This window comes from Cololabis saira, chromosome 2 (assembly GCF_033807715.1).
Source record: "Cololabis saira isolate AMF1-May2022 chromosome 2, fColSai1.1, whole genome shotgun sequence".
Taxonomy (NCBI): Eukaryota; Metazoa; Chordata; class Actinopteri; order Beloniformes; family Belonidae; genus Cololabis; species Cololabis saira.
Genome location: NC_084588.1, coordinates 27,340,953 through 27,360,223, shown reverse-complemented (window position 1 = coordinate 27,360,223; position 19,271 = coordinate 27,340,953). Strand labels below are relative to the sequence as shown.

At 38.6% G+C, this 19,271-nt stretch overlaps 3 protein-coding genes across 3 annotated transcripts; 2 read left to right on the top strand and 1 right to left on the bottom strand.

The window, feature by feature from the left end:
* Positions 1-360: 360 nt before the first annotated feature.
* LOC133461298 (methylmalonyl-CoA epimerase, mitochondrial-like) lies at positions 361-3,231 on the bottom strand. The gene is made up of 3 exons (XM_061742161.1): positions 3,189-3,231; positions 1,461-1,801; positions 361-1,256 (listed from the first exon to the last, which is right to left on the bottom strand). Exons 1-3 carry the CDS (start codon positions 3,214-3,216, stop codon positions 1,104-1,106), a joined length of 522 nt encoding a protein of 173 aa, XP_061598145.1. The 5' UTR covers positions 3,217-3,231; the 3' UTR covers positions 361-1,103.
* A 45-nt stretch (positions 3,232-3,276) lies between these two features.
* On the top strand, positions 3,277-11,112 carry LOC133420536 (U3 small nucleolar ribonucleoprotein protein MPP10-like). The gene is made up of 11 exons (XM_061710232.1): positions 3,277-3,391; positions 4,808-5,477; positions 5,572-5,777; positions 5,861-6,026; positions 8,271-8,412; positions 8,565-8,632; positions 8,736-8,873; positions 8,955-9,065; positions 9,335-9,442; positions 9,520-9,750; positions 10,851-11,112. The coding sequence occupies exons 1-11, from the start codon at positions 3,306-3,308 to the stop codon at positions 10,998-11,000; spliced, it is 2,076 nt and encodes a 691-aa protein (XP_061566216.1). The 5' UTR covers positions 3,277-3,305; the 3' UTR covers positions 11,001-11,112.
* A 1,018-nt stretch (positions 11,113-12,130) lies between these two features.
* Positions 12,131-18,746, top strand: LOC133461288 (IST1 homolog). The gene is made up of 10 exons (XM_061742150.1): positions 12,131-12,255; positions 12,754-12,850; positions 13,696-13,876; positions 13,964-14,051; positions 14,141-14,224; positions 14,331-14,441; positions 14,542-14,754; positions 15,324-15,425; positions 16,660-16,705; positions 16,824-18,746. The coding sequence occupies exons 2-10, from the start codon at positions 12,763-12,765 to the stop codon at positions 16,988-16,990; spliced, it is 1,080 nt and encodes a 359-aa protein (XP_061598134.1). The 5' UTR covers positions 12,131-12,255; positions 12,754-12,762; the 3' UTR covers positions 16,991-18,746.
* Positions 18,747-19,271: the final 525 nt, after the last annotated feature.

Here is a 19,271-nt window from a genome sequence, read left to right as displayed (position 1 = left end):
TTGTGGTCTACTAGAGACTGATTTAAATCATGAAATAAATATCCCTATTGTCTGAAATTGAGATAAAAGATACATGTTGAAAGTGTTTAAAGTAAAATGTTATTTCAGAATTTGACCCAAGGGATACCAGAGGGTCCCAAAGACTATATGAGGGTTAAGAGTTCTTGTTTTTCTTTTGTTTTGTTTTTTTTTAAAGACAGGGTTAGTGTTGTTGCCTGCTCATGTTACTCCCTCTAGTGGTGAACTGAAAACAGTCTGATGTTTGGCCCTAAACGGTTTGACGTGGATTTGAAAAATATAACCTCTAAAACTAATAATAACCCATATTCTACAGGCGGCAGACCGGTCCAGTGATTGCCGTACCTTCTTTTTCACTGCAGCCATGCCCTTTAAATATGTGCAGTGTGGATTTGCTTTGTTTTGTTGAAAAATAAAAACACGTCCCTGGAAAACAAGTTGTTTTGAACGCAGCATAAGTTGCTGCTGACACTACCTCTTTACAAGGATAACATAAGGATTTGTTTTTTACAGAGTGAAGTTTAAACCTCAATTTCTGAAACTACATATTGTCATGCTCATCAAAGGCTTCCCTTGTCATGGTTCTTATCATATCAGCCATTGATGAAAGATGGTTTTAGATGCAGTGCCATCTGAGGGCATCAGTTTACACAGTAATTTCAATTTTTACAACTACAACAAAAACTTAATATATATATATATATATATCTGGTTCATATTTTATAATAAAATACAAGTCAAAGTAAATTTTGTAAAGTAGATGCAATTAAACTGCAGAAAGTGTTTTATTTGAATAATCCATGCTGTCCCATCTTTTCAGATTTTTGGGGTTGTCGGACGGCACAGAAAGATATTCAAACTTAAATGAAAACAAAAATTAAAAAGTCAGTGAATAATATTGTTATTATGTTATTAATATTGTTATTTATGGGAATTGTAAAAAGACACACCACACTATGATAATTTCCCAACAGAAGAAGAAAACCAAGAGCGTGTTTTCGGAAAATAATGAGGATTTGTAACACTGTAATCACCACGATAATCTGGCCGTGACATTTCTAGATGTGAAGGAACAACTCCCACATTCATGCTTGCTCAAGCTCCACCAACACACCGTCGCAGTCTTTAGGATGAAGGAACATGACCGGCTTCCCGTGGGCACCTATTCGGGGCTCTGCTGACAGCGTTCGGATGTTCCTTGCCTTCAGGTCGGCCACGGCAGCGTTAATGTCGTCTACCTGCAGAAGAAAAAGGAAAATGATACGCTAATCATCTAAACATGTACCATTAAAGGATGAAAAGTACTGTGGAAACACACAACCATATATGTTTATCCACTCATTGTGAAAAAAAAACAACAAAAACCCCACAGTATTGACGAAAGAAAAACTCTGAGCTTTTTAATAGTAACAGTAATCTCCACGCCATCATTCTTGTCTCACCTCAATACAAATGTGATGCATTCCTCCGGATTTGTTCTTCTGTAAGAAGCCAGAGATGGGGCTCTTGTCCCCCAAAGGATAGAGCAGCTCCAGCTTGGTGTTTCCAAGCTCCACAAACACTGTGTAGACGCCATGCTCAGGCAGGGGCACCTTGTCGCTCACTGTGGCCCCGAGCACATCCCGGTACAGAGCTGTGGCCTTCTCCATGTCAGGCACAGCGATGGCAATGTGGTTCAGCTTTCCCAGCTTCCAAAGCGATCCAGGAATTCCCTGTTGAAGGGCCGCTGTTGTTGAATGTCCCCTGAGGAGCATGATGCGGGAGCATCTGGAAACGCCTGATACTGAATAAACATTCAAATTCAATTGGATGAAGTATCACAATTTAGCTTTAATCCTGAATTTTTATTTCATTTTCATTTAAGAAGCATCAGGATTATACAGTGGATTCTGTTGTACCTTAACCCCCTTCACTGATACATTTTGGTTTCATGTTATTTCAGGGCTGCATCAGTCCCTCAAATTAAAATGAGCATGTATATTGTAGATTATGTGTTTGGAGCAATGTATGCACACGCTTTCTGGCACTGGGGAGTAGGTTTAACATATACATGTGGATTATTTCTCAGATATGCCATTTGATATTCTAAAAAAATTAAAGTTGAACTTTTTTGGAGTTATTCTTCTTACCGGGTAATCATCCAAAGAAGTGATACATTTTAAGTATATTTGAGCAGGACCGTTTAACCGTTCTTCGACCCTCATCATCTTTTTCTGCATTACTCTTTAAACCACTTCAGCGCAAATCAAAACAACTAAAACATTCAATAATTTTCTGGATTTCAACCCTTTAAATGCCAGTAAGAATATGAGATACTTTGTCTACAGTGCATAGTGGAAGGATGTGGGTTTATTTTTATTTTATTTTTTATTAAAGTCTCGAACTATGTACATTATCTCATTGCAATGCCCTATCCCCCCACATCTATTCAAACTAGCATTTAGAATTAATATAAAGTCTCAAAAATGATTAGTCGTTTGGTAGGTTTGAGAAGAAATGGTTTGAGAGATGAATGCTGAAAAAAGCAACAAAAAAGAGATGTATGCGTGTATTAAAGGTCCTCTGAGGACGAAAAGAGTGTCAGTATTGTATAAAAGACCTGTAATGGTAACTATATGGAGCTAGCTCCATAAAACTAACATTAGATTTAAAAACTGTGTTAAAAAAATTTTCAAAAAGAAAGAAGCAAAATACTTGCTTAAATGCCTGCCATAAGCTGTAATAGAGCCATGCTGATCACCAAATCAATAAAGAAAAATAACGAATATTCACAAAAATAGCCTGAGTGCTCCCGAGGGTTCATGTTTATGTGGGTCAGATACTTTTGTGGATTATAATTCTGCAAAAGGACAGGAAACCCCCTGCGTTATTTTTAGTTATTCTTAAAGATCTGACGAGCAGATATATTTTATATGTATATTAGAGCAGGACTGGATAAAAGCATCTGATTAAAAAAATTACTGGAAATATTTTAAACAGAAAAACGTGTGCACATCATGCACCAAACGCATCACGAAGACAAACTCAAAACGTTGCGTGACTTTCTTTATAAATGTTGAAGTCTTGTTCGGTGTTTAACAAAGCGTCATAGTTGTGTCTGTGAAAGCAGACAACTGAAAACATCAAACATAAATGTAGCAGCTGGAAAATTATAATAAACAAAAACTAACCTGCAACCTTCAACAGTGTGGACGCCATGTTTGTTCCTCGGAACTAAAGTGCAGGACTCGAGTTGCTCGTGGAGCCTGTTTACGTGAGGCACAGAGGGCCACACATGTGAGGGGAACATGGCTAGTAAAGATGTGCGGAGTGTGCTGGAGGACTGTGTCAAAACCATTAACGCCAATGCAGCACAGCCAGAGAACTTTCTGAGGCAAGTTCTGGTTGATATGTTTCTCTTTTAAAAGTGGTTATTGATTTATTTTTGTATCCTTATGAACGAGAAGGCTCATGTGTCGGCTAATGCTAACTGCTAAAACCCCTGCACGAAGTCAGACTTTATTCCCGTGCTCAAATGAGGATTTGGAAATTATTTCACAATGAAATTACAGGTTTATGTAAAAAGTGTGAGATATTTATGTGAATACTAACAAGCGTACAGAACGTATCGTCTCGTACCAGAACTTGTGCTTTCTTGTAGTTGCATGATTTTAACAAGTTCTTCTAATATTCTTGTGTGACAGCTAAACGTACTCCATTAAAATATGTTGTGACTGGGAAGTTCATAAAAAAACAACAACAAGGTTTTAACCACTGAATAGTTATGCACCTAATTGCTACTGTCAGCAATATCTGTAAAAGACATTTGTTGGCTCAACCCTCAGTTTCTCCTGGAATCACAACCAGGATTACCACCTTTTGGTCTTTAATGAATTGTTGATTAAACACATATGTATTAAATTTTGAACTTGTTCAAAATATGTGAGTGTGGTTCCCTATCAGCCTGCCACAGTTTCTCCAGCCTCAGTGCATATTTCCTCTCATATGTCCAGTAGGGATGGGCGGTATGGACTAAAAAATGTATCACGATCATTTCTGGCATTTATCCCGATAACGATAAAAATGACGATAAAAAAAAATACCAATTCAACTCCACCTTTTTAACTATAAATCTATCATCACCACATTCAGTCTTTGGAGCCCCCAAAACACGTTTGCTTATGTTTTGGGAGAAATCTCAATTAGGTTCTAGGAGTGGTCAGCTGTACCAAAATGAATCACACACACACACCTCGCCTTTGCTATAAGATATGAATACATTTATTAGCAAAAAGCAAGCATTTACATAGAAGACATCCAAAAAAACTGCCAGTTTGCTAGGACAATTCGCCAGGTTATCCCCCGCAGATAGCAGTACACACAAAACCAGCAGTTTGCTAGGAAAATTTGTCGAGTTATCCCCTGCAAGTGGCTGAGCAATATTCATCACACACAACTACAAAGGTTTTTTAAGGCCTATCTTACCTCGACAAAGGGACTGGAGAGCCGGGGACAGTCCGGTTTGAGTAAGCCAAGGAAAAAAAAACGCGCCGGGTGTTCTGCACTGACCCACGGCAGACTCTGAATCTGAACTTCCGGCCACCGGGTCTTTATACCTTTGGCCTTTCTGGGCTGTTTTCTTTACCATATAAATGCAGAGATGCGCTTGTTCAGTTTATCAAATGTGGATTTAGGAATGCCAATGGGAAGCATCAGAAATGGATATTCAAGACTTGCGAGGACGTTTATTTCCACACAGCTGTTTTAAGATATTTATGATCTCTCATAGTGATTATTTTCTCCTTTTCAGCCTTCAAGATGAAGTGGCAGCAGACTTTAAATCCCTCACTAAGGCCCTGTATGACTTCCACAAAGCTCAGGAGCCCGCAGATTATAAAGGCAGCCCTTTGGCTCAGCTGGTGGTGGAAGATTTTGATGAGGAGCAGATTTGGCAGGAGCTGGAGCTTCAGAATGATGCTGTATTGGGACACTTCAAACGTGCCATTGATGTGGCTTTGTCAGACAAGACATTAAGTTTGCTGTCAGCAGAGGAGGAGGAGGAGGAGGAAGAAGAAGAGTATGGACAAGAGGAAGAAGGAGCAACAGATGATGAAAATGAATTTAAAGAACAAGAGAAGCCATCTAGACGGTCTAAGAAAAAGCCTCTGGAGGCTGACAGGTACTCAGAGGATGACTCTGACATAGATTTTGATGTGGATGATCTTGAGAAACGAGAGAAGCAGAAGAAAGAGAGTGGAAGAATAGGCTCCAAAGCAAAGTCAGTTCCCTCTGAGGTTGACGATAAATTCTTCAAGCTGTCAGAAATGGAGACATTTCTTGACGACATGGACAAACGAGAGGGAAAGAAAGACGAGGATGAGGATGAACTGGACTATTTTCAGGACCTGCCTTCTGATGATGACGACGACGATGATGATCTTGACTTGGATCAAATAATGTCTTCCACGAAGAAAAACACAGTGTGTATTTTATTCGCAGCTTTCCACTCATTAAATGGGATCCCGATGATACAGAGAACAGGATTTAGATTATTTTTATGTTTTATGTCTACAGGTAAAAAGCTCAAGAGATCTCAAATACAAGGACTTCTTTGATCCAGTGGACAGTGGAGCAGTTAAAACAGATGAGCAGTCAGATGGAGAAGATGATGGCACGGATGCGAGCCAGGAAGAAGAAAGTGATGACGAAGCCGCTGATCATGATGGTGAAGAGGATGATGATGATGATGATGATGATGAAATTGATGATGATGAGGAGGGGTAAGTGTGATCAGAGTTATCTAATACGTACCATTCACGTGTGGGACAAAATTGTCAAGATGTTTGTGTCTCCTCTTTGCCAGGGAAGAGCAGAGAAACAACGCCAAATCATCTCATAAAAAAGTGACCTTTAATCTCAGTGGGGATGAAGACAGCGAGGGGGAGGATATGGAGGACATCTTTGGAGGAAAAGCACCAACCACAGACAAGTCTGAAATAAAGTCTTCATTTGAGAAGCGGCAAGAAAAGGTAATCAGGATTCAAATGTGGCTGACTTTATTTATGAATTTTTTCAAAATAAGACAAATATTTCTAATACAAGTGTTTGAATTCTTCAAATGAAGCAGCTCAGACCTGAAACTTGCTCAGCAGTAAAATGAATGTTTCAATCAGACCAGCTGTTTGATGCCAAGTTTATTTACCGTGTTTTCCGCATTACAAGCCACACTGGCAGTGCGCCCTATATTCCGAGGCACCTTATGTATGAATTTATTTGTGTTTACTGACCTCGAACCAATTTTATATGGTACACTCATAAATCTGGCAAAAGGGTTTAGTGCGACTTTGATTAGCGACGAAGCCGCTCCGCTTGATTGATATGCCGGACCATTCCCAGCTGACAAATTCAAGTCCGTCCTTGGTTGGGTACGGGTTGCAACGCCAGTGAATGTTAGATTACTAATTATGTAGTGCTGGCAAGCAACCATCATCCAACTTCTAGTCAATGTTACCTTACTATGATTAGACGTCAAGCCAATGTAAGGGTTTTAGCATAAACACAATCCAGTTATAATCAAATGTTGGAATATAACGGTGTTCCAACCTCGCACTAACTTCAGGTATCTGCTATCACTGCCAACTATGAACCAATCACAGAACATGACGTAGTACGGCCCTTACCTCTTCCCCTTTTAATTGTGTATCTGTGGAAGACGGATGATTTAAAATGTGAGTGTATTTTTCTGTAATAGTTACAGCTGAACGATATTCTGAGTTATTGTAAAATGAGTTGAATAAAGTTCAACTTACCAGACTGTTTTGTTTCGCTTTATATATGTTTTATCATGCGCCTCGTGTATGAAAATAGACCCGTTCATTGATATTGCGCCTTATAATGCATAGACTGTAGACTTTTTCAGTCCTTTTTCAGTCCTGTGGTATGCACAGATGAGCACCAGTTTTCTTTGAGAATGTGAGGAAAATGTTTTTTTGCATAGTTGCAGTTGACTCGCACACTTCCCAGAGAGAGATTCTCGGTGCGTCCGAAATGCCACACTAAACAGTATATACTAAAAAGTATACTTAAATTTGGCACACTTTTGAGTAAATATCAGTAGTGTGCATTAATTCGGACGTACTATTAAGAGCGCACACGTCACGGAGGAAGTGACGTTTCACAGCAGCAGTAGCAGCGCACCGCTCCGCTATTTTACATTACCGGTATATACTATTATTATATACGAATATTTTAATATTATATAATAATATTATTATACTTATGACATATAAGTATCACTTAGCAACCAAACACCGCTGCATTGCATTGTGGGAAGATTCTGCTCAGCTAGTGTCCATCAATCCACACTAATAAATTTCTCCGGAATGAGTATGGATAGAGCATACTATTGAGTACGTTCTAATGTTTCGGACGCACTAAAAAAATCTCGCATACTCATTTTGCATACTCATTAGGGTGGAAGTGGTCTGACCTACCTGCACTTCTGTGTTTACTTTCTGAAATTGCTGTTGAGCCTTATTTATGCTTCTCAGTTTAATCAACAGTGCCGTGATGCAGACCCCTCTCTGCAGAGAAGGGTCTGAATTGCACCTGCAAAAGTGACTGACATGTCACGTTGACGCAGACCGCAACAAACATGATTGGTTGATTATTTTTTGTTTCCCTTTTTCCAAGATCCCACTGCTAGTGCCCAGTTTTTTCTTAGTTTTAAAGTCAGGTAGAAGATAATTTGCTGCAATGTCCGCAAAAATGACTCATGGCCAACATTTTCAGCTTAAGCTTGCATAAATGATACTTTATTTGGTCGGTTGTTAAATCTGAGCACCATACAGGGAGTAAACAAAAAGAAAATGGGCACTGTGACCTATGGTGCTGCAGAAAAGAACCAATGCTGTCACCTTGTAGTTGCTGGTGTAATTAGGGAGCAGCCCAAGTGATAATGCAGAAGTGTAAACGGCAAAGGGGCTTCGTGTGTCCCACATCCCTCCTCTGGAACATCAGTTTAGAAGTTTAGCTTACAATTTTCATGTATTTGAACGTTCTTTTGTTGTCATTTACTGGGTTTTGATCTGTTCTTGAAAATGACAGACTAGAGAAATAAAAAATCCTATTTACATAAGATGTATTGAAAGAGTCCATGTTGGAAATTGGCTTTAAGAGTGATTCAAAATCACGAACCGGGTGTCCTGTGTGCCATAGATTAACTGGGTAGATTTTAGTGCTCTAACAGCAGCTGTCGTTCTTCCAACCCGAAGATGTCGCAGAAAATCGAGGAGCTGGAGAAAGCAGCTCTCGGCCAGAAGCCGTGGCAGCTGTTGGGAGAGGTGACGGCGCAGACCCGTCCTGAGAACAGCATGCTGGAGGAAGATGTGGAGTTTGAGCAGACGGCAAGGATGGGTGAGGGCTGACCACTGAGTTTACTTTGGATCTAAATGCTTTGTCTTGTTCACACCAGTGGAATTTAGTTATTCAGTATCGCAGTTTAAACGTTATAAATCCCTTTCTGTGAGCAATTTTAAACCGCATTTTAACCTGATTTTGTTTTTTAGCTCCCGCCATCACTGAAGAAACCACACTACAGCTTGAAGACATCATCAGACAGAGAATTAAAGACCAGGTTTGTTCCAGGAATTTCTTTCCACTTTTTTTGGAAATGTTTATTTTCGTTTCTTACGTTCCCTTGAATCATAACCGATACCTGTCGCTTGTGATTTGTTTAGGCATTTGACGATGTGGTCCGCAAAGAGAAGCCTAAAGAGGAGGTGTTTGAGTACAAGAAGAGACTAACCTTGGACCATGAGAAGAGCAAGCAGAGTCTAGCAGAAATCTATGAACAAGAATACATTAAACAAACCCAGGTTTGACTTTTGCTTCATTTTCATTGCTACAGTACCTGCCAAATTGGCATTATCCATAGTGTTTTATTTTTCTTATTGCAGAAAAAGACTGAGGATGAGGAGAACCCAGCCCATGCAGAAATTCAAAAAGTGATGGACACCCTCTTCCTAAAGTTGGACGCTCTCTCCAACTTCCACTTCACTCCGAAACCAGTGGGTTTTCCCGATATCAGTGACTAAAAACAGTCAGATGAACTAAAAATATTTAGATTGGTTGTCCTTTTGAGATATAAAGATTTTAATGATGCAAAAATAGACAAGTGTGTTTAGTAAAGACTCGCTAAAACTCAGGAGTTTGGAAATCATCTTACAAAACTTTTATCTCTAAACAGCAGTTTCTTTTAAATGTGTCAAATGTGAAGGGTAATACACTAGTGGAGTTATTGATAAACATATTAATTTGTTTTTTTCCCCCCCCACAGCGTGTTCCTGAAGTCAAAGTTGTATCTAACTTGCCCTCAGTTACCATGGAGGACGTGGCTCCAGTCAGCGCCAGTGATGCTACCCTGCTCGCACCAGAAGAAGTCAAGGTTACCAATCAAACAGTTATTTTGATGTGGGTATATTCCTTTACACAGCCGGTCTAACAACTCTCTTTTCACTAAAGGGGAAGAACAAAGCAGGAGATCTACTGGGTGATGCTGAGAAGACGTCAACGGACAAGAAGCGCGAGAGGCGTCACAAAAAGAAGGCGAAGCAACTGAAGATAAAGGAAAAAGAAAAGAGACAGAAACTTAAAGATGCCAGCAAATCTGGAGAAAACAACAAGCCATCAAAGGCTCAAGTCACAGAAAGCCTGAAGAAACTCTCAAAAGCCGGCAAAGCCACGATACTCAAGGTAGGTGTTATATATGACTAAACTGGGCTTTTATGATTACTTAAGATTGTTTGCGTTCAAGTTTGTGTTCAAGTTCGTCTGTCTGTCTGTCTGTCTGTCTGTCTGTCTGTCTGTCAGCCAATGAGAGAAAACAAAGAAATTAAAGTAACAGTTCTCATACATATATTTACAAGGTAAACAGCACCAATTTTTACCTCCTGACACGTGTTAAATGGCTTTAAGTTGTACTGGATCTTATTGCATTGCCTAATTAGTACTTTTGAATAAGAGGTACATAGCCCAAAAAGGGATTTTTACCATTACATGTTTCCTACTTAGAATTTTTTTTTTTAGTTTTCACTTTTATAGCTCATTCTTAAAGTGAAATGGTGGAAATACGTGTGTATACACTGAAAAGTGGTGCATATGTGTTACGCACCTCTAAGTTATGATCAGGTGATGTGAACTGCCTTCAGAAGTCTCATAACTGGTTCTGTTAGGCCCACTTGTGTCCACAAGTAATGAAAGGCCCTCCAACAGACCTAAGGAAGGGGGGCCCTGAAGCATCAGCGCAGCGCAGAGCTCTCCAAACCCATCAGCGATTAAGTTGTGGAGAGGTACAGACTAGGTTAAGTAAAAATAAAACTAACTCTTAATGTTCCTCAGAGCATCATCAAACCAATCATTAGAAAATAATATGAAATCATAACAGATTATCCAAAAAGGCTACATCATTAGATTTGCATAAGTTACAGGGACTCATCTCAAGAAGCTTCAAAATTCAATTCAGAAATACTTTAATCCCTGAAGGAAAATTAAATAGGCTATTAATAAGCTGTAACTGCTGAAAAATTAGATTTAAAAAATAAATATTTCCCTTCAGCTAGGTTTTCAGATTTTTTTTTCCTCTCGCATGTTATACATGAAAAATCTGCAATGCCTTCCACCACCAACACACACACGCATATCTATTTTAAGCATCCATGTCGAACGAATTCTTGATTCCCTCCGTCTTTCCAGACATGCCACACCTTTAGTTGGCGAAATAAACACTACATTACCTCTTAGATAATGCTGTGTGCTCCTAAAATGACTTGTCTAACAGCTTTTCTGGTCTTCAGGACGAGGGAAAGGACAAGGCTCTGCGATCATCTCAAGCATTCTTCTCTCAGCTGCAAGACCAGGTCAAAAGTCAGATCAAGAGTGCAAAAGACCAGTCTTCAAAGAAGAAGAAACGCAAAGAAGTTTCTGCCAGCAAACTCAAGTTGTAATGAATGTAATGGTTGTGTTTCTGATGATCAGTTTTATTTTGTACAGATTATTTTTTCTTTTTTGTTTTTATGAAAAAGCTGCAATTTATTAAACATAATGGTCCATGTGAAACATTCCTATTCTTTTCTAACATATCGTCTCTCTATAAACTCAGAGTTTTGAGTGATGCACTATTCCTGTGTTTTGAATTTTTATAGGAAAATACAACGAAGTCTTGCACATTTGGGCAGCACTTTAACAATATGAAACAAACAATGTGCAACACATTTAATGGGTTTCAACTGCCAAATAGCATTTGTGATTTATATCAAAGGAGAAAGCAAGAACACAAGTGTTGACTTCATGCAGGGAGATAGTGATGGGGAGACTGGGTAACTTTACCCAGGTGATTTCTAATGATACCCTCAATATCTAAACAGCTCACTGCTGTTTTCAGACTTGGGTAGCCCAAGAAAGAGAGACGGATATGCTTCATCTGAATGTTTGAGACGGTCATCAAGTCACACACCTAAATATACGCTTTCAATTAGAGAAAAGATTCATTTCATATGTGCTTTTTGAAATTAATTGAATGCCCAGATGTGTTGGTATTTATATTATAATGAATAGAAAAACAACACCAGTAGTAAAGGAAGAAAATGTATTCAAAATAACTTTCTTTTTGGAAAAAAAATGTAAACGCCTGTCTGGTTACACAAAATCTGGTAGCAATGTTTCCCTTTTAGATAGGTACAAACTGCAAACAAGTCTGCGGTTGCCTTGTCACTATTATCTTTATTAGAGCTAAATGTTTGAAATTTAGTTAAAATGAGTGACCGTATATGAAATATGTCACAAGTAAGGCAATCATTTCATTTTCTGTAGCTGAGATATGAGGTACAATGTCATGAGTTTAAGAATTAATTTGGCTATAATTTTGTTTTTTTGTATACTGGACTAAATGGAATTAGTCTTTGTAAAAAAAAAAAAAAAAAGTGAAATTTGTTCAGTAAAATACACAGGGAAACGTAAACCATAAAAAGTTCTACTTAATATTTAAATCTTCGAAGAAGAAAGGAAACATTTCTACATTTTACACGTTTGTTTTCTTAACAAAAGTGAAGCTGGTTCACCTGCTCCTGTTGCTGTGGTTACTAGCCCCGCCCCCTCGTTTCCAGTGACGTCACTGCAGATCAACGCGGAAGTGAAACCAGACGACGAAGCGAAGAGACAAAACAAAATAAGTTGCTGTTTACGCTCCTACAGCATTCACGCGTACGTTTCCCTCGGGTTTTGTTTTTTAATTTCAAACGTGTTTAAGTGACCCGTTTCTTCAGGCTACTTAAGTAATGTTGTGTTAGTTTTTTTAAAATTTGGTTTATCTTGCTAGCTTTGTGAGCTAACCGTGAGAGACCTCGACAGAAGGAAAAGACCAGCCAAACCTTCGGTTTGACGACATAGTTTTACATCTCTGAATGTTTATGAATACCGTACTGTGTCCTCAAATATATAGAAATGTCAACCCCGTGAGATGTTAAGGTTTGAGGCGGTCCATTGTTAGCGTGTGTTAAGCTAAAGCAGCTAACTATATTCAGTGTCAGCTTGTAGTTTAATTTATCTATCAGTATTTACTGTTCGCTGTGTTTCTATGTGTTGCATTATTATTACTAGACTGTAACCTGTGAGGGCTGGGCTCACATGATGCAGTGACTCAGCAGCATGAGGGAGACGGGCTTGTGTTTTCTTATTTAATACTCTCTTGTCCACAAATAGTCTGTCACCATGTTGGGAGGAGGCTTCAAAGCAGAGAGGCTCAGAGTCAACCTCCGCCTCGTAATCAACCGACTCAAACTCCTGGAGAAAAAGAAAAGTGAGTCCAGCTTTTAGTCTTTTGACAGTTTCACTGGATTTATGTTGGTAAAGAAGTTGTGGTTAATCTTTCGCGTGAAACCAGCAGAGGTGGGTAGAGTAGCCAAAATTGTACTCAAGTAAAAGTACTGTTACTTCAGAATAATATGACTCAAGTAGAAGTAAAAAGTAGTCATCCAAATAATTACTTGAGTAAAAGTAAAAAGTACTTGGTGAAAAAACTACTCCAGTACTGAGTAACTGTTGAGTAACGTCAACAAAATAAGTACAAAATAATCATCTTCAGGCAAATTAAATCAATAAAATATCTTAAATTAAAATAAACTTAAAGTAAATTCAAGTACTTTCATACATAATAAAATAAATAAAATAATAACAGAATAAAAAAATAAATTAAGCAGACCTAGCACAAAATTTCAAGCCTTTGTACTTTTCTTTTTTTAACCAGGCTCCGCAGGCAGAACTAGAACAAGCCCATGAACTCATATCAACTCTGTGTGTGTTTGAGTCTGTGTAAATGTGACAAAACATGCAAAAACAAACATTTTTCCCAAAGAATCACCCAGTGATGTCATGAGATTTACGCGGAGGGGATAAAAGGGATAAAAGAAAAGTAACAAGCTCAATGTAGCCTAATGTAGCGGAGTAAGAGGAACAGTTTCTTCTTCAATAATCTACTCAAGTAAAAGTAAAAAGTATAGTGATTAAAAACTACTCCTAAAAGTACAAAATCTCCCAAAACGTACTCAAGTAAATGTAACGGAGTAAATGTAACGGAGTAAATGTAACTCGTTACTACCCACCTCTGGAAACCAGTAGTGACTGTTTTCCTTTTTCCAACCCAAGCTGAGCTTGCCCAAAAGGCAAGGAAGGAGATAGCCGATTACCTGTCATCTGGTAAGGATGAGCGGGCCCGCATCCGCGTCGAGCACATCATCAGAGAGGACTATCTGGTAGAAGCTATGGAGATCCTGGAGCTTTACTGCGACCTGCTGCTGGCTCGCTTTGGCTTGATTCAATCCATGAAGTGAGTACTGGAAGGGTGGCTTTTACAGTCTGTCATTAACTGTCAATTTACTTGTCAAAATGTAAATCCATGTATTTCACTTCTTAGAGAACTAGATCCAGGCTTACAGGAAGCAGTGTCCACCCTCATCTGGGCAGCTCCTCGTCTCCAGTCAGAGGTGTCTGAACTAAAAATTGTAAGTAAGATTAAATTAGCTGCTGTTCAAAACATGAAACAAGATTGTTCATTTTTGTCATTCTTATTCATATATTATTCTTCTTTCAGGTCTCTGAACAGCTATGTGCAAAATATAGTAAGGAGTACGGCAAACTGTGCAGAACAAACCAAATTGGCACAGTCAATGACAGGGTAGGCAATTATCTGCAGTAGCTGCCTACCTTTCTTGTTAAGAATTCATGAACTTTTAGTTTAATGACTTGTAAGCCATGTGATCAATTATCTGACATGTCTACAGCTGATGCACAAACTGAGTGTGGAGGCCCCTCCCAAGATTTTAGTGGAGCGCTACCTGATAGAGATTGCCAAGAATTATAATGTGCCATATGAACCTGACGCCATAGTCCGGGTATGTTTTTACTTTTTCAAGACTGTCTATCTTGTATGGATGATTAAATCATGGAATCTGTTCACATAATTATTCACTATTCTCTCTTGTCTTCTGATAGCCTGAAGTGTGTCCTGGAGAGGAGGCAGACCTGATTGATGTGGACACTGACAAGAAGTCTGGAGGAGGAGGAGGAGGAGGAGGAGGAGGTGGTGGTGGTGGTGGTGGAGGTTTTGGCGTTCCTGCTGGTGCTATGCCCATGCCTATGGCCATGCCCATGCCCATGGGCATGCCTATGCCATCGGCTTTCAACTATCCACCTCCCAAGGGAGCGGTAAGGAATTTTTTTTGGTGCATGTATATTCACAATAATCATATAAGATAATATATGGTCTGTATAATTATCAAATCTTCAAGTGGATTCAAAACATTTTGAATTGTATACTTTTTTGTTTTCTTTTAAAGTGAAAATGTGAAAATCCACTTTTTTAGTGATTCTATTTAGGTATTTTTAACATAAAATTTTGTTGAAACAACCACATTTGGCCAACAAAATGGTCCATGTTACAGTGCAGTTTGGAAGTCAGTGAAATTCATGTTTCTCACATTTTGGTGTGTCTGTTTTTTTTTTTAAGACTAATATTCTCTTTGTGACTACTTTATGCAATAAACTAAATAAATAGGTAATTCTTCTTCAGCTCACTTTTTGACAGTATCGAGAGTATCGATACATTAAACATCATCCACTGAGCCCGTTGACATTTGTCTTTGACTCTGCACACACAAAATTTGCAGTTGTGTATTTTCAACTTGATGGATTTACAACTTGAGATGTGTGTGTGGTCATATTAACACGTGTAAACAGTCTCCCTTAGACTTTTCTTGGCTTTTGTCAACCTTCAGGAACCCTTTAACGCTCCAGTTGGAACCTACGACAACTTCAGTCACGCCATGGGAGGAGGGCGGCCCCCTCAGCTGCCCACTTCTCCCCCCACATATGAGTCTGTAAGTCCCTGAGCCCTTCACATCCATGCCCACCTCCTGTCCCCACAGATGGACAAATGGACAGGGAAGGGCATCATTCAGGGAAGGAATAAGTTATTCAACTTGCTTGCAATTTTGCCTACCTCAACTTTTTCAACCCAATTACGCCTGCTTTGCCCATGTGAATCTACAGTTAGGGCCACATATATTTGGATGCTGCCACAATTTTATGATTTTTAGTCGTTTGTTAAAATATATTTACTTTGCAGTTACGTAATTGAATATGGAACTGCAGACTGTCTCAATTTGGTATTCACATCCAAACTAGAAGGCTTAGAAATTACAGTTCTGTAATGGGAAGAGGCTTTTTTAGGGGTCCAGAATAGTCTTAAGCAGTATTTTGGAGCATTCATGGGGACAAAAAAACAATAGCCAACATAAAAGATCCTGGATGAACATCAACGTTTCATCGCAAGATCTTTTATACGATTTAAAGTGGCCATATTATGCTGACTTGGAGCTATCATATCATTACCGTATGTCCTATTTTCACTGGACTAAAATCACCCGTTGGTCCTACAGTAATTTTGAAATTACATCCTGACATCTGTATTTAGTTCCGTGCATTCGCGTTGGATAAGTGAAGTCTGTGTTTTTACACTTGATTTACAGACATTAATTTTATTAAACAATTACCTTTTATTTAACATTAAATTTGAATAATGAGTTTAAAGCATCTGATCAGGCGCTCAAGGGTTAGATTTCAGTGACTACGCGTCACACTTTGACAAGTTGATTATGAAATCTTGCACTTTCTTTCAACAGCTATAATTAAAGTGTCAATGTATCCACATCATTTGCACTTCAGGTGTTTACTTTCCAATGAATTGTGGTGGTTTCACTGAGCCAAATATATGAAAAATGCATCATTGAGCAAATTTAAGCAAACCTTGACTCTTGCCATTGACACGTGCTTTTACAGCAACTTACTAACAATGTTAATCAGCTGCTTTGCGCTTTACTTTAATGAAGGGGTCATAGTATTGCATCACTTTAAGGGAAAAGTTGGACTTCCTTTCTCCTTAAATCTGCTGTAGTGACTGAGGTTGGTGGTTTCTCAAAAAGATAAAAGGTGTTCATCTAAATCTTTAATGTTTGTTTTGTGTCTGTGTTGCTGAGTGTGTTCAATCTTTGTCCGTTCTAACAAATAGGATGTATTTTGGTACACAGATGATACAATTTCTTTGTTTTTCAGATTGATGACCTTACTGATAAACCTTCTGCTCCCTTCCAGGCTGTAGGTGAGCTCTAGCTACAACAACAGTGTCAACTATATCTATACTATCTGAATCCAGCATAATGTAATGATATGCTGCTGCATGCTTTGTGTAACTTATTGTTTTTATTTTTTCACTCCAGGCCCTGGTCCATCATCTTACCTGTTTGACAACAACGCTCTACCAGAACTGCCCTCTGTTCCTGACACACTCCCCACATCCTCCATAGGTGGAAACACCACCAACTCGGATGACATAGACTTTGACGACCTCACACGGAGGTTTGAGGAGCTGAAGAAGAAAACCTAATCGTTACCCTACTGGTCTAAAACACACAGACACACACACAGCAGCTTGTGTCATCACCAACACAGCTCAGAACAGGAAATGTTTAAGGCTTTGAATCAGATCAGATCTGGATTGTTCTCCTCTCCCTTCTGTGTTAAAGTAATTTTACAGTGATATTTAAACATGTATATTCTTACCTCATTTATAGAAATACAAACAACTTACTGAGGGTGTGGATGTTCATTTATCGACCCTGTCTGTGAGAAAAAAAAACTAACTTCCTTTTGCATTGAGTGCCACATTTCTTCCTTAAAGGCACATTCTTACATACAATCATGTGGGTGCTGAACCCACTTTCACTCCATTTCATTTGGAGGTTACACTGGCTTTTAACTTTTCCCATTTGGCTACGTGATAAACTGTTTAATCAAATTTAGATTTTAAGTTTTGTTTTTTCCTTGGGCTTGATGGATATTTACTGTACATGCCTTGATTCTATTTTGCACATGTTGATATCGCTGTGATCTTTGCCAATGTGTCACCCAGTCCTCACTCAGACCGGTCAAACAAGCCCGACAGGCTGCCTCACTTTCAAAGGAACAGGCATTCATTCTCTATGAAGTCACCATGTCTTCTCAGAGGACACAATTCAGCGTCCAACTGTGCTTTTCAAAAAGGTATCTGTGCACACAGAAGCCATATTTCCGGTGTGTCGAGCTGTCGTCTAGTTTTATCCATGTGGAATGGACATTTGCAAACGCTCAACGCTCTCTCAAGAAGAAGCTTATCTAGTCACATGTCAGACCTGTTCATCTGTTACAGCTGGTAGAACACAAAATTAAAAGAGGCGAAAAAGTGTAGATCTGTAAAGTAGACACCTATTTACACGGCTGATTTAGAGAGTCTGGAAGCAGGGAGTTGTCCAATATTTGATGAATCAGTTTTCTATATATTTATATCATCTCCAAATACAGCATTTTTTTCCCTTCATCATTTTGAATGTCAGTTTTACCGAATACACTTTATGATGTATGTAGAAGAAATCCTTTCAGACAAAAGCAGCCACGCAGAAACCTTATAATCAGATATCATTTTTGACCCCAGAATAGTTTTGGGTTGTCCTTTGTACATGGATGTAATACTACATTTGCCTTACCTGTCATCTCTCATCTGAGGCCTTCCCAGTCTTTTATAGGAATTAAGTATTTGTTAGCCATCAAGACTGGAGAAGTGTTACACTTAATGAGTCTCCGTTTATTTGATTTTCAATAACAAATCTATCTCTTCAAAATAAGGTAAATGAACGTAATGTTTGCAAAAGGCATAATTTTGTCTGTTGGGGTAGTAGTTTTTTTTTTTTTTTTTTTTAATTTTATTAATGCAATTTCTCCCCCCCCACCCCTTTGGAAAGATACAGAGAGGGTTTTGTTCTCATGCAAACATGGCTCGTTGCTCTAAGTCTAACCTAACCACACCCAGCTCTGCTTGCATGGCAAATGAACGGCTGGCTTGAGTAAAATGATTCAGCAGTTTTGTGGAAGTTTGAGGAATAACTTCACAGTTGGATGTAGACACAGAAATTGTTTAACTTTGTTTTGAAGGAAGTAAAGAGAGATAATTAACACTATAGAGCTTTGAACTGTTAATATTTTTCTATGTTGAACTGTATTGTTGTTATATAACCTTTGAGACACAGCTGTGTCTTATAAAATGTTTTTTTTTTTCCCCAAAGTGTATGCTAAAATGACAGTTTAATAAAAGATTGATTGGACCTGGACCCACTTGAGGCTTCAGAGCTATTTGCATTTGACTGTTCTAAATTCCTGTACTGAGCAGCGGCGGCCAGCGGGGTGCGCTGTAGTAACATTGTCACAACGTGCAGTCATCACATGGATTTGTTTTTAACCTTTTTAGACAAAATTGATAAACACAAATATCTTCCAGCCTATGTCCCTGAAAAGATAAGAGATACAAAAAACATGTTTCACTGAAAGGTAGAAATTAAACAAGCAAACAAATGCTTTTCATGCAGACTCAAGGATGATCTTTATAGCGTTCTGATAATAGTAATCTCTGAATTAAGGGGAAATAACAAATCAGTATAACGGGTACATTTAATTTGTCCATTGTAGAGACATTGTAGAGACATTGTTCCTCCATTTATAGCTCGCTGTTGCAGCATGAAAGAAATGTTCATCACAATTCTAGCAATTGATTTATATGAGCTTTATGAACCAGAACTACCACCTTTCAGCAAGTGTTGTTTTCTTCTTCTTGACAGTGCAATGGCATACATAATCAG